General features: G+C 33.9%; 1 protein-coding gene across 3 annotated transcripts; it reads right to left on the bottom strand.

The window, feature by feature from the left end:
* Positions 1-1,874: 1,874 nt before the first annotated feature.
* On the bottom strand, positions 1,875-16,099 carry LOC105338345 (uncharacterized). 3 transcript variants are annotated; one of them, XM_011443407.4, is made up of 13 exons: positions 15,962-16,099; positions 12,756-13,050; positions 11,045-11,362; positions 9,262-9,372; positions 8,543-8,691; positions 7,794-7,874; positions 7,322-7,407; positions 7,158-7,180; positions 6,087-6,151; positions 4,864-5,352; positions 4,304-4,454; positions 3,011-3,153; positions 1,875-2,475 (listed from the first exon to the last, which is right to left on the bottom strand). In XM_011443407.4, the coding sequence occupies exons 2-13, from the start codon at positions 13,042-13,044 to the stop codon at positions 2,104-2,106; spliced, it is 2,277 nt and encodes a 758-aa protein (XP_011441709.3). In that variant the 5' UTR covers positions 13,045-13,050; positions 15,962-16,099; the 3' UTR covers positions 1,875-2,103. The 3 variants fall into 3 exon arrangements, with proteins under 3 accessions (XP_011441709.3, XP_065935482.1, XP_011441738.3); XM_066079410.1 differs by lacking the exon at positions 15,962-16,099 and adding an exon at positions 15,813-15,937; XM_011443436.4 differs by lacking the exon at positions 15,962-16,099 and adding an exon at positions 14,264-14,489.

Genomic DNA, 16,099 nt, shown 5'->3' with positions numbered 1-16,099 from the left:
TTTACCAAATCTTTTTTCTAAGATGTCAATCTATAGAATAAACACCATGAATTCAAGTTTGAGTCCATAAAATAGTAAAAAAAATACCAAACGCGATACTAGCATTGCATTTTTTGTATTCTATTTTGATACATCAGGTCCATAAGGCGTACTTACTTACAAAAACTTGCGCAAAATTATTGATGAGATATGTCTTAAATAAATATTCATACTCTATTTTGTATGTTCAGTTTTAATTTTCCCAAAATTGGTAATTATTTTTAGGAAAAACGGACGTCTGGCAAATTTCATAATTGTCAATAATTTTCGCAAGGGGGTACACCCGTCTGAGAGGTGATAACAAACAAACTAGCATGTAAACATACATATTTTCTTTTGTATATGTATTGCTAGAATGTATATTTATCATTTAAAGCTAAGCTTTTAATGATTGAGCCCATTTAGTGCCGAGTATAGGACTACCTTAAAAAGAGAAAGATAGAATTACTCGTTGGGCCAACACAAAAATATTGAGTTTTCCTTCCGCTTTATAGCCACACAAGCACAAGGGAATGTAAATACTACAGCGTGACATACATCATGAGCCAGAAACCTCTCATTGAAACATGATGTCTTCAGAACTATATATTTATTAGATGCATTCTCTCTAAATGCATATTTCTTACCACAGTCATCGAATAGCTTCAAAATTGAATCCTCTTTTCAGAGTGTCAATCCCATTGTAACTATTTTTAGACAGAAATGGCAATCACGTAACACTACACCAATGTCCAAAACAACTCAGTTTGTTTAATACATGTGCAATTTCCGAATGAGTTTTAATGACCTGTAAATTAATAGGTGATGAATTGTGATGCGTGAAACCTTCCATATGATGAAATCTGAAGTAGCTCTTTTTATTTCCGTTGTGATAATCAAATTAATTTATTAATCAATAAAACATCTATTTTGAGTCACCGTGCCACTTTAAGAAAGCTTTCACATTGTGGGCTTGAAGTACAATGTTTTGTTAATCTGTGTTATGGTATAAATCTGATCTGCAAGAAACTGGGGGCAGGTAAGTAACTTAGAAATAACCAGCATTAACAATACGGAAATGAAAAATCAGGTTTATTACCAAAATAGAATTTCTCCAAAAAAGTTTTCCTTAAGGCCATAATAAAATTGTTGTTTGGAACTGCCTCCCACTGAAATACCCACGGCTGATAAAATTTTATTAGCAAAAAATAAAGAACTTTTTTTATATGGAGATTTTTTTTTTATTTTACCCATTTTTAATTAATTAAACGGAAGTGTGAAAAATATTCTTCAGTAATTAAACTTAAGTGTGAAAAAAGGCCCCTCCCTCCCATCTCAGTCTAGAAACTCCCAGGCAGCAATTCCAAACAAACAATTTTTTAAGGATGACCGTAAATGATACAAGTATTTACAGACAGCAAAAGAGTGAACGACATGTCATTTTAAACAAAGTTATTATTAACAAATTGTAATTTGGGTGTGAACTGCATCTACATTTGAAAAAAAAAGTGATGCTAGCATGTACAGCTACAAAAAATTGGACTTAGCTGAAAACCAATTACAAAGGTGAGTGATGGCCAGTTTAATATGAACACAAGTTGTGGAATTATAAAAATAAGTAAACTTCAAAAACATGTTTCATAGAAATCAAGGAACTTGTTTTAGTTAGTTTTTGTAATAAAAAGTATCAAACATTAATTTGAAGATGAAATAGCACTACAAACAGACAAGACACTATTCCTCTTACCCTGAAACTTTAGGGAGTTTGGAGTAATAATTGGCAGACACTGATATGCATTTTATACAACATTTAGTTTGGAACAATGCTAAATGCAAAAGCCAAAAAAAAATCAAGATTCACTGGGATTTCTTGTAATGAGTTGGAGAAAAGTAAACAAAACTGTGAGTGAGGTTCTATGGCATTGAACAATAAATGATAATACTGCAAGTACAAAATAGACTAGTCTTGACTATATGTCTGATTGAGTGGAACAGAAGCGATAAACAGCTGCTCACTGACTAGAACACAAAAATAAAAACTTAGAAAGACAAGGGTTGGAATACAAAGTCAGTATCCCTTTTAAATCAAAAGGGTTTCCCGAATCCATTTCTTTGAAACATGAATGTAAAGCCTTCATCTGAATTGTTCGTTGATGGAGCACAAGAACGGAAATCTTTCGGAATAAAGTTGGCATTAGATCCAAACACAGGCTTGCTGTGTTCCTGAGCAAAAGCTGATGGTCCCAACACACTGGTCCGTGGAAAATTCTTATGGCTTCCAAACTCAAAATTCTGTTCACGAGTCTGAAAACCGAACCTATGGCTCTCCGGGTTTGGCTCCTGTGATTTACACTCTAAATTGTTGGACACAAAATAGTTTTCAGATTGTTCCTTTTTTTGCTTTACATAAAATGTGGATGGTTTCTGATAATCTCTACTGGAGTAATATGCTTCAGCCTAAAAAAATCCAACATAAATAAAAAATATCAGATCCCCCAATACAATTGAAATACTGTGGTTTCATTAATATTCGTTGAATACCAATTTTCGTGGATTTCGTTGTTAAGTTGATCCATGAAATTAAATGTTCATTGAAACGCAATTTCTATTAACATTTTGTATTGAAAGGGTCATTGGCCTCGAATTTACGTATCCTTGAAACTGTGATTTTCACTTTATCCACGAAAATTGATACCCTTGAATATTAATGAAACCACAGTAATGTTATATATACTAGAGTTCAGAAACTCATACATATATTAAACATATATTCTTTTGCAACTTCTCTATATTATCTTTACCTTATCAATACATTTTGTAAAAAGAATATTTAAACACAATCCCCATCTCTTATATATTTTAACATTAATTATTGAAATAAACATACAGGTTTCCATTTACCTGTAAAGTCATTTCATCCATGCCAATAGTATCAACTGCAGAGGTGCATATATGCACATAGATAATTAGTTGTATAAGTATTTTCACAGACCTTTTCCAGACAGACCTCTGGATAAAGTTTACACAGGTAAGAGGACTCTGTGGGTCTCCTCCTGGACAGAGGACTGTTAGCCAAGGTCAGCAGCTCCTCCCGACTGTATGTGACTGGTTCCAGCTCCTCCAAGTCATCCGAATCTACAAATACAATACATTAAGCTTGGATGGATCTTTCAGTTTGAAAAATAACATGAAATATACTATATCTGGAATAATTTGAAAAGTTTATCAATCTTTTATAATCACTATAGTCTCACTTTGCAATTGCAAAGACTCAATTTTCAAAAGTTCTAAGCTGAAAGGATTATTTTTAATCAAAGGCCGGAACGGCCACAACGGCGTCGAACTGACATGTTCTTTTATATAGACAGATATCAATAATTAGAATTTGTACTTAGGTCGTATATCAAATAACATTTGAATAAAAGAAGTAACTGAATTATGTTTAACTTTGTGTTGCTTTAAAAACAAAAAATCAGTATATTTCCTTATAAAATAGATAGTGATGCGTTTATAATACAATAACTCATCATGGTTACAAGAATCAAAAAAGAAATTTCAAAGTTCAAAAATAAATTATTTTCTTTCTGCTTTAAACAGTCTTTGAACAATTTTCACAGGTTCATAATATGAATACATCAACAGTGTGCCCCTAATTATAATAATAAAACATACTTCTATTTATATTTCAATTCCCGTTTGAAACAAGATTACCTATGGTTGTTTACAAACAAATCCACAACACGTGCTATCTTAAATGCTTGACCTAACCAACTGCATTACCCTGTTTATTTATTGCAACAAAATTAATAGATATGTTTATCGCTTACATTTATATTGGAGACCGTGCCCGATAACAAATAAATTTACATATCAAATTTTATTTCTATCGGGCACGATCTCCACTTAAAATGTAAGCGATAAACTTAAATAATATTTAGTGAATTTTTTCACTTTATTGTATTCATCCGCCATTTCTTGATTAAGCAAAATTTAGACTTATGCAATGAGTTGTCAATAACCAGGGATGCAAAATCAGGTTTTTTGTACACAATTTAGTTGAATAAATGGAATAAAAATCTTGCAATACGTTTAACAATTTAAAGAACTTATTTCTTATGCGCATTTAAAAGGCGGTGCAGAGCGTGAATTTTTGGACGATTGCCAATCCAGACGATCGCTAGAAGGCTGCCGAGCATTAGCTCGACGCCTTAAAAAAAACATTTAATACACCCTACTTTTAGGGTAAAAAATTGAATAGGTACCAATGAAAGCTACATGTACATACCTATGTCATCAATACACACAGCAGTGTTGTATTTCTTGAACATGGTTCTTCTACCAGCAGCTGAGTAAATACTTTTGGGTAGACCCTCCTCTACTTTTGCTATAACTGAGGGTTCACTTCCTGGACCCAGAGGCTGCCTCTCCACTACAACCTAAAGATACAAATGAGTGAAACTAAGTCTATAGCAAATTTCTCATCGCAATTGCAATACACCAATATTTGAATGAAGGAGTGTGTACCAAATGTCTATAGCAGGCATACAAAGAAGATATTGTATACAGAATGAAGAGACTATCCCAATACATGCAATACAAGTTGCCCAAGATATTCACAAACAATATATTACATTAGAATGAACATTTAACAATATTTCACAATCATATGATTACGGTAGGAATTTTAAAAAGAAAGAAGTTTTTACAAATTAAAATTTTCAATGCATTAGAAAATTTAATTGATAGAACACAATTTTATAGACTCATCTGTTGGAATGACAAGGTATCTTGATTTTTGGCCAAAGTGAGCTTATCATACTCTGAAAAAATCAAAATTATTCAAACCTTCCCATGTCCTTCTCTGCTTGAAATTCTGTCTTTGAGGATAAGGTGTTTAGGTCTTTGAGGAATGACTGATGTTATTCCATTACTGGTGCAATCTTCCTCAGGAACTGTGGACATTTTGCCAGGATTTCCGAACCCTTGGCGACTCAGTGGTTTTCTCCAAGATTCTTGATCAGCCCCAGAATGTGAGGAAAATTTATCATCATCTGTTCTATAGCGGTTGACATTTTGCCGAGACCCACTTATCCAACTGTCTGATTTGGTCTTAAACTCTTCAAATCCTGCCCTTACTGGATCAGTTCTTTTTGCATCATCACTGACTGGATACCCCTTCAGCTTTGTAAACTGTGTATCAAAGTTAACACAACCTTTGAAACTGTCTTTTGGTTTTTTGACTGCGTCACTCCAGTTTGTTTCTGTGGAGTAAAAAGGCGGGTTTTCTTCTGTTGTTGTAGGTTTAAAATGTTTTGACAGAAAACCATGAGCTGTCTAAATACAAAATAACCATGTAATGAAGCATTTCATTAAACAATGTACAAATAGATAACAGTGCCCGGTATATCTAATAATAATGTATCTATCTGAATAAAAATAAAACAATGAGCAAGCTCACAAACCCAATACTCAAATAGACAATGAATGCATGATTGGATAAAAGGAGCAGAACTCCTAGAAAACAAGAGATGTTTGTAAAACACTCATGTTCCAACCCCTCCCTTGGAGACCTTTGGCGAGATAATGAATGGAAAGTTCAATTAATCAGAATTTTTCAAAGTCAAAGGGGCATAACTCTGTCAAAATTATTAAGATAATATTCTGTATATTAAATTTCATTTTGAGTTACTCCAACCCCTGCAAAGAATATGGAACAATTTTTGACAGAGTTATGCCCCTTTGACTTATAAAAACTCCATTTATATGCAGTTTCAGTTCATTTTCTTTGCAGGGGTCAGTTACTCAAACTGAGAGAATCAATTACTCAAAATGAGAGAATCCATTACCCAAAACAAAACTTGACCTAGAAATTCTGGTGATAAATCTGTTTACTAAATTTTATTTCATTATGTGCAACCTCTCCAAGCAGCAGCAAAGCAAAAGCTCCCTTCCTTGAGGCGGCATAGACAGCTACTGCTCAAATGCTTATTAGTCTTATAGTAGCCTACTAGATACTTGTAAATATTAGAGGATAAAAGTATAAGTTAAAAGAGGCTATATATATGTACCTTGTCTGACATAGCTTCCTTAGTTTGGTTTGCCAACATTTTTTTGCCATCTGCCTTTAAATCATCTACAAGAAAAATATCAAATAGAAATATTTCAACATAAAAAAAGAACTACGCACATACTTGCCAACTGACCCCATTTCGTCGGGTCACACCCGATTTTTCGACCCTTCACCCGATTATTTTTTATGACCCAGAGGGTCATGCTTTTCACCCGATTTTTGTCGAACAACCCGAAAATCTCCCGATTTCCGGATTTGGTTCGTAAATTACCTTGCGCGTTTGACTTCCAGTTATGAACCCAAGCTTGAGCTTGGATTTATGTAAACAATGCCGATGGCTATAACAAACGTGCAGACACATTAGATGTTAATTATTATTGTGAGTTGTTTTGACAAACCGAAGGTTTAAATCATTAAGTGTTATGGCTTCCAATAAGAAAAGGTCTTCATCGGGGCCAGCGGAATGAAAACCAACAAAAAGAAAACGATATTTTTGTACACATGTACCTATCAACATATCTGGGAAAATGAATTCCCATGGGTAAAACAAAGTAATCGAGTACAAAACGATGGTTTTTTGTGATCTATGTAACGCACATTTGAATATTGGATTTTGTGCCCAAAACGATCTGACTAAACATTCAAAAACGCTAAGTCATGTTTAAAATGCTTTTTAATACACAAAAGTCTTCCAAGTCACTTACAACTTTCATGCCATCATTTACAGAGTTCAAAAGCAAAGTTAATGTAGCAGAAACTCTTTTTGCATTTTTTTTTTTAGCTGAACACAACCTACCATTTTCTGTGTCAGATCACTTTACAAAATTCAAAGTCAGCAACTGTTAGTTAAAATGCTTCTTTGCAATAAAGTATTACACATAAGTTTTAACACATATTTCTATTGTATATACCTATGAAATGCATGGTAAATATGTCGTGAATGTCGTTACGCGCTATGACCAGATTTTTTACTTTCGAAATCTGGTCATGACCAGATTTTCACACATAGGAGGTTGGCAAGTATGACTACGCACAATAAGATTACACTTTTGTAAGGGAAAACAGTTACCTTCTCCATGATCATAGTCCTTTCTGTAAAATGAATTATATGCAATTAAAACTTTTTCTCATGGCAATATCTTCATACAGCAGATAAAAATTTTTTTAAGAATAATTAGGCATCAAACTTAGTATACTGTATTGTCTGAATGAAATTTGTAGTGTAATACTCACAAATTCTCACTAAGATCGTGAATAAATGAATCCTCATTGGTCCACAGTATTACATCATCTTGGTCCCCATAACCCGAATCACAACTCTGCAATATAACACTTCTTTGCTTCTATATTCAGAAGAGTAGCAGTTTTAACATCAAAGTTCTTCATTTCTAGAAATTTCCTTTCTCCAAAACAATAATTCTTTATCATGTTTCAACTAAACTAGCCGACATTTCAACAACCTTGATTTCAATCCCTACTAAAACATTTATAAAATACATAAGCATCAGAAATATATACAGTTGAACTTCGATATCTAGAACACTGATATCTCGAATACAATGGATATGTCGAAGTTAATTGTAAGTCCCAACCACTTATCTTAAAAGTATTTTACCATCGATATCTCAAATACTCTGATATCTCAAAGTTTTTAAACAGTCCCATCTAGTTCGAGATAACGAAGTTTGACTGTAGAGACACTTACAACTGTCCGACTAACTTTCTGTTCATTGTTCTTCTCAGATTTTTTATCCAGCTTTTTACTCTCATAATTTCCATGATCACCCTACAATAAAGCCTTATATTTAGAAATATTTTCCGTAAAGAAGGATGTAACAGAAATTTTGAAAAATGCACAATCAGACAATAATCACAATGCATGTAAATACTCTTGACCAAACAAAAAAGTGAAGTATCATTTTTGTTCTTTTGGAACCAATGTTCATGGATAATTCAATAAAAAAAGAGATGTGTCATAATGCCATCAATGCTCTCGCAGGCAAACAAAATTTTCAAATGCCATTTTTAGTTTTACATTTCTTTGCACACATGATCCGTCCCTCCCCCTACATTCAAGGGGCCTTGACCAAATTTGAACTTGACCTGTATTTTCTGGTAAAGCTATATTCTGGTAACACTATATGCCCCCGGCTATTTTATGGCGGGGGCAAAAAACCTAAAAGGACATAATAATATTGGACACAAGCAAACTTTATGGTAAAATTGGCTACTGTTTCTTTACATGTAAATGCTAACAACAAATTTGTGGCAAATAAAATTCATATGTATCCCCAAAATTTCCCTACACTGAACCAGCAGTAAACCAGAACTCATCAAAGGACACCTTGGAAACACATGCATCACTTTCTAACTTAATCTAACTTCATACTTGCAAGTTACAAGCAAGTTGACTTTCAGAGAATATCTTGGAATTGATAAATTCAGAAACTTCACCTTATTCTCTGCATCCTGTTCACCGCTAACCTGATTCCACGATTGTTTACGCAGGCATAAAACATTTTGTAGAATAGAACGGACACCAGCATCAGCACAGTCTCTCTTCAGAAACTCCTCCACACAGGCCAAACAACTTCTGATGAAGGCTAAAACACATTTATACAGGTTTATACATCACTGACAATTCACATGTGCATCAAATTGATACTCTAAAATGCATACAATTTGTAAAATTCACATGAATGACAAGAAAATTCATCCCATTGGTCATGTATGTTAAAGTTTGCATAGTTTGAGATGATACATTGTACATGTATACACATATAATGTCTTCTGCATCATAGATCTTAATGCTGTCAGCAATTGCACAAGCTATTCACAACTATTATAATGCAACCAGTGTAACAAAACACATTGGCTGAAATATTTCTTTGGCCACCTATAATAAGTTGTTTGTTTGTCCTCGCCCAACCAATGAAAAGTACCACACTCAAAATATTTCTATCAATAATCTGAGCATAAATTTTTGAAATTTATACATTTGTATGCTGAGCAATGAACATAACTTCTCTTATTGTCGCCTCAAATTTTAAACACTGAGGAAGAGAGCAAACAAAGGTTTTTCAAGGTGTCCATATAAACCTCAGCTTTTGAAATTCACAATTTGTGTCTCCTAACAAAAAAATAATGTCTGCTATAAAGCATATGCATTTTACCTGGATTGTCTTCTTCCAGTTGAGGTCCGTATTTTACCAGAATGTCTCGAAATAACTCTGTACTTGTCTGATCAAGTGAGCTAAGTTTTTCTATCACAGATAGGATCATATCTACATGGCAAAATGGACAAATTAAGATATAAAACAAAACATACATACATCCTCCTCAGTTACATCAGATACAAGTAAAGGGATAGGCCAGAAAAAATTAATTCTTGGTTTTTAGGTCCACCATATCTGATTTATCATTGTGCATTGCTCATCCTTCTCTGTAAATGAATAAAATAAAATTTCTCTAGTGCATTTGCGAATTCCTGAAAAAAATCTGGATTTCTGTTTTAAATACTCAAGTCAGTGAAATGCTTGACTTTAATAACTTAAAGAACATTACTGCAAACAATGCGATGATCCAGACTGAATTTAGTTACAAAATGCTGTGTTCAAGTTATGATCACTAATTAATGATTTTAGTTTAGATATGATGTAGGATGTAATTTCAAATGCATATAGGAGGGGAGTTCATGCACTTATCTAATAATGCTTTAATAAGGGTTCTCTCAAACCTTGTAGCTTTGGTGTTTCTTGAAGAACATGATGATTTTTTAATTTCATTTAGTTTAAGGACCAATACATTCACTGTATGAAAACTTTTTTTTTTTTTTTTGCTGTAAAACATCGCTTTTTCTGCATTAAGATAAGAGTTGCACCTTGTAAAATTAGAAAATTCAACAATGTTTTTATGAAATCAAAGGCCGGAACGGCCACAAAGGCGTCGAGCTGACATTTTCTTTTATCTAGATTGATAAAATGATATCAATAATTTGAATTTTTGGTACTAATAGTCGTATATCAAATAATACATATTAGAATAAAAAAAGTAAATGAATTATGTTTTGCGTTCTTTAAAAACAAAAATCACTATATTTCCATATATAATATGTTGTGATGCGTTTATAATACAATAACTCATCATAGTTACAAAAATCAAAGAAATTTCAAAGTTAAAAAAAAATTATACAATGTATTTTCTTTCTGCTTTAAACAGTCTTTGAACAATTTTCAAGGTGAATACATTGATTACAGTGTGTCTCTAATTATAATAATAAAACATACTTTTATTTATTTCAATTCCCGTTTGAAACAAGATTACCTATTGTATGGTTGTTTACAAACAAATCCACAACACGTGCTATTTTTTGCTCGACCAAACCGACTGCATTTATCGCTTACATTCATTTTGGAGGCCGTGCCCGATAACAAATAAATTTACATATCAAATTTTATTTCTATCGGGCACGGTCTCCAGTTAAAATGTAATCGATAAACTAAAATAATATTTAGTAATGTTTACACCTTTTGTATTCATCCGCCATTCTTGAATAGGCAAATTTATACTTATGCAAAGAGTTATCAATAACCAGGGAGGCAAGGTTGGATTTTTTGTACACAATGTAGTTGAATAAATGGAATAAAAATCTTGTAATACGTTTAATACTTTAAGGAACTTATTTTTTTGTGCACATTTAATAGGCGGTGCAGTGCATGAATTTTTGGACGATCGCCAATCCAGACGATCGCTAGAAGGCTGCCGAGCATTAGCTCGACGCCTTAATAAAAAAGGGAAAAAAAAACCTTTCTGCCACACCTGTGTTTGAAAATATGGAGAACCAAGTAATTAATTTTTTATGGCCTTAGTCACCAGTAAAACTTAAGTCATGTAAAATATTTTATTTATATGAAAGCACAGATAAACACATGGAATTTCCTGTAGGTTCACCATTACCTTCTGCCTCATCTGCTGATTTTACACTGAAGAGCTCGGGAGTAAATCCCTTGCCCTGCTCTGTAGCCTGGCCTGGTTCTGTGGGTGAAGGACCAGTCTCTATTGAGGGCTGTCTATCCTTGGCCTGCTCTGTAGCCTGGCCTGGTTCTGTGGTGGGAGGACCAGTCTCCAAGGAGGACAGTCTGTCCTTGACCTGCTCTGTAGCCTGGCCTGGTTCTGTGGTGGGAGGACCAGTCTTTATGGAGGGTAGTCTGTGCCTCAGTGGTCGTGGTTTGGTCAGTTTAGCAACCCTTGGTGCTCGTGCTCTCTGTCGCATTACTGCAATACAAAACATATAGCAATTAAACCTTCAAGTACGGCATCTATCTAGAGATACCCTTCTACAATAACGTAAGGATTAAGAGCATCAAATATGACTCAATATGATGGAGTTTCCTTGACCTTTGTCATCTCTGACCTAGAAAATAAGATTTAAGTTTTCCATTTTTATAGCCAAGAAAAAAGATTACGGAACTAAAATCAACTAGACGTACTGTGAGCAAGCTCACAATTGATACCCCCCGCTAAGAAAAAAATCATAACACGTGTATTTTTTCTATTATAGAAAATATTGGATGAATCTATTTCACAGTCCATTTTCTATAAATAACAACTGCTCTATTTTTCAAAACTGTTAATGCTAATAGGTGTAAACAAACTAATTTCTATCCTTTAATTCCATTTTATTTTAAGTTAACTGTTAAGCATGAGGACATTTGCAACCTTCCGTTAACAACCATGACTCTAATCAAACGAAATCCACATGTCAAGCAGCCATTTAATATTTAAACATTTTGAATTATTGGTATACTGAGCCCGATTTTTTCCGAAATATTTTTTCCACACATTTTTTTTTTCCCAAAAAAAAATTTCATCGGGGCAGGTCATTTTCAGAGAGACGGGGATAAGAATCTAAAAATAATTTTATGTGGCCTGAGAAGAGCAAGCTTTGTGTCAAATTGTAGCTTCTAATATCTCCATTAATACAAGACATGACACAGACAGAATTTAGCATTTTTGAAACAATGACCTTGAACTTCCTCAATTGACCTTGGGTCAAGGTCATGACACACTCTTTGGTCATAAGCAATCTTTGTGTGAAGTAAGAAGTTCCAACGTTTCTCCATAAGAAAGATATGAAACCGGACAAGAATTTTGCATTTTTTCTGCCAGTGACCTTGACCTTCACAGAATGCCATGGGTCAAGGTCATGACACACCCTTAGGTCATAAGCAATCTATATGTGAAGTAAGAACTTCCAATGATTCTCGATAAGAAAGATATGGACCGGACACGAATTTTGCATTTTTCTGCCAGTGACATTGACCTTGCCCGAATGACCTTGAGTCAAGGTCATGACACACTCTTAGGCCATAAGCAATCTTTGTGTGAAGTAAGAACTTCCAATGTTTCTCCATAAGAAAGATATGGACCCGACACGATTGCACAGACAGAGTGACATACAGACAGATGGAGGGACAGACGAGATGATTCCTATATACCCCCCCAAACTTTGTTTGCAGGGGGTATAATTATTAAAACAGATGCAAAAACCCCACCTCATTTTAAACATCCATGATATGGGGGAGGGGTGTGTTTGTGTGTTGCCTCCAACAATTTGGTAAAAGTTAAACCTTTCTCATTGATAAAAAAAATTCAAAGAATTACTTACAGCTGTTGTTATCATTGTCTTCATGGCATCCATTATTGTTTGTTATTGAGCCATTTAATTCTGTTTGGTCTGAACTTGCTGGTTTCATCCTGTAGACCTTCTCTATTTCATTATTATTCACTTCGATGAACCGACTTTGTTCCAGATCTGATAGTTCCCAAATTCCATTGTTGAAGTTCACATTTTCAAGTCTTTCTTTAATAATCTCGTCTGTTGTCAGTTTTCTGGGGGGTGGTTTAGTCAATTTTATACCCCGAGGGGCTCGTGCTTTGAATCCAAGCATCTCCATCGGACACTGCAAATATTACAAAAATAGTTAATTGCCTAATGAATGAAATCGGAATGATAAATATATTTGACCCTTAAGCCCAAATATTAATGCTATGTATTATTGATCTAAGAATATCTCTTTTTCTTAATGCACATTTCATCATTGACAAATGGCATATATACTTATCAACTGAATAAAATGATACATGGATATGGCCGGGGGTTTCCAAAATTTCAAAACATTTAAAGTTAAACTATATAATTATTCTAAAACAATATCTACTGGCAGTTAGGGCTGGGACGATACTGTACTGAGCCTATTCGGTACATATCACGATACATGAGGTGCGATACAATACATATCACGATACATTGCAATTAAATGAAAACATGAATAAAAGTTTAAAATTTATTCAACCTGCCGATGTATTACCGCATGTCCAAAGTTATTTTGTTATATTCATAATGCGCGTTGCACAATTTACAAATTACTTTAGTCTCGTGTACACTAGTTTTTCATAAACAAGTACTCCAAAAGTTTTCCACACTCCATATTTAGCTTCCTAACAGTTTTGACAAGTTTACGAGGTTTTCCGCCATCTTTGTACTTTCATATTAGGCGCGCGGACTAAAAATAGCCGATATATGAAGCTCGGATATTTTTGAAAAATTAAAAAAAGTTTGGTAAGGTATCGTTGTATTAATGGTAAACGTATCGATCCAAATATCGTCAAAATAAATACCGCGATGCACCGGTGCATCGGTGGATCGTCCCATCCCTACTGGCAGTTACATTTCTTTACAATAAACAGAAAAAAAAATGTAATTATAAATTAGATCTAAAACTTGGAAAACCTTTCAGGCATATAGAAACAATTTACCTACCTTGTGACTTGAGAGTTTGGGACTACTGAGTTTTCAGGAAAGGTAATAAATTTCAAATACCTAGCAAAGCGATACACTAACTATCATGACAGATTTAATTGGGAGGCTGATAAGCACTGAGCAAGGTTTACAAGTCTTTATCTTCTGTAACATTGTAAGTACCCGAAAATATAGAGGCAGAAATTCAATTGTTAACACAATTGTAAATAATGTTAAAAACAACAACATAAACATTTGGGCATTTAAGTCATATCAGCAATATCAGTATCTTTTTTTAGCAATCATACCCATTACTTATCCAAATAAATATGAAACAAAATCTCTTGTCAGATTTTACATCTATCAACACCTACCCAGAAGAATAGCAAAGGTCTAATAGTTAATCCTCTTTAAAGCTCTCGGCTAATTGCTCTTAGGGCCCAGAGTTGACTACACTTATAAATACCCGACAAGATTGATGTGTTTACTGGGCACTGTGAACAAACTTACACAGGATGCTGTTAAATCCTGTGATGTGGACTCCCCACTGAGAGCCCCTGACACATCCCTGGTGGATAGGACAGGGGGAGGCCGGGCACTGGATAGCTTACAGAATATTATCATCTTATTTATCTCAGCAGGCATCCATATCACTCATTTCAGAAAGTCTTTATCTCATAGAGAAACCCACTAATTGGCCTTTGTTTATGACTGTAATCAACTTTTTTGTTTTTCAAAAACTAATAAGTTTTATTAATGTGTTACATAATATAGTTTTATTACTCTAAAATGTATCAGTTTACAAAGCCAATATACTCTTATTTTACATTATTAAATTACCTAATGATTTTACACCTCTTCCCATCCAAAATATGATACAGGCCATTTCGTTCAAATGGCAATTTTTTTTATCAAATAACTCAAAAACATCTATGATCACGTTATGAATAGGTCTGACCTGTACGTGACATATATAAACAGTGTATATAATCATTCTTTGGCTGATATAAATCACACAGAACTGCTCCAGGGGACAAATATCAGAGACACATCAAACAGATTAATACACATACATCCCAACTGGGTTTATGTAGTTTGCAATTTACAACTAATTCACATGCATTTATAAACTGAAATAAACTATAGAATGTACATGTATTATTATTATATTATTCCACCCAAACAAGAATGAAATAATCAAATCTTAATATTATGATATAGATTTTGACAATGTTTTGGGGTGTTTTTTAAAAAGCACCGGAGTCCTAATCAAAACAATTTTATTCCACTAGCTGGCCCCAATTTCTTGTATGTATTAACCAGATTTTAAAGCATGTCACTTCATAATGATAATGGAAGTTTACAATCTGATTAAAATCAGATCCTTTGATCCGCTCACTTAGATCGCTACACTAGGATCTCCTAGTGTAGCGATCTAAGTGAGCGGATCAAAGGATCTGATTTAAATCAGATTGTGGAAGTTTACAATAAATTTTTCTATAGTACAACAGAATCCACCATCTTCACTAGCCAAGGGTTTATGATCCACTCTGCTACTCTACAACACAAGGTAGCAGAGTATACCCTTGGCTACTGAAGATGATAATCCGTATGACTTTAAAAATGTGCATTAAGTTATCTCAGGTGAAATTATTCTATAAATATTTTAAATTTAACTTAAAAATATCAAATGTAATATGAATTTCTAGCCAGGAAACTAGTTATTGTGTTGAAGTTGGTTATTACAAAGTGAAGAAATGAAAAGAATTTTTTTTTAAGTTTAAAAAAATGAAATTTAATTTGAAAGAAGACCCGAACCGAAAAACCCGAAATTGAACCGAAAATTTACGACCCGACCCAGCGCGAAAACTTCAACAAATCAATGCATGTTAATGTAACTTGATATCCCAAGATAACACATACTGACACAGGCCAGGCCATGGCAGCTTGCATTTTATACGCCACGCTGATGAGACTGCATGTGAGCGTTGATGGTTGCGATTTTTTTCATTTTTCTACGATGCACATTTGTAACAAAAAGAAAATGAAATATCCGCTCATATTTCACTTACCGATATGTTTTTAATACCGTTGTTTTGTCCGAAACTTTAGTTTCTGTGAAGTCTTGGAATAACGATTTTGTACATACGACAGAAAACCGCCTCCAAGACTGCACGAGCTTCTGACTAGTACAGAAGCCGAGATGAACA

This window comes from Magallana gigas, chromosome 3, assembly GCF_963853765.1.
Source record: "Magallana gigas chromosome 3, xbMagGiga1.1, whole genome shotgun sequence".
NCBI lineage: Eukaryota > Metazoa > Mollusca > Bivalvia > Ostreida > Ostreidae > Magallana > Magallana gigas.
Note: the sequence above shows the minus strand (reverse complement) of the source record. Positions and strands in the feature narration are given on the sequence as shown.

Excerpts from the sequence above, each read along its gene's own strand:
- LOC105338345 (XM_066079410.1), bottom strand. The coding sequence starts at position 15,842 with ATGCAAGCTGCCATGGCCTGGCCTGTGTCA. Across the intron at positions 13,051-15,812 it reads CCATGGCCTGGCCTGTGTCA|TGTCCGATGGAGATGCTTGG; the intron begins GTATGTGTTATC and ends TAATATTTGCAG. Across the intron at positions 4,455-4,863 it reads GCAGAGAAGGACATGGGAAG|GTTGTAGTGGAGAGGCAGCC; the intron begins GTTTGAATAATT and ends TTGTATCTTTAG.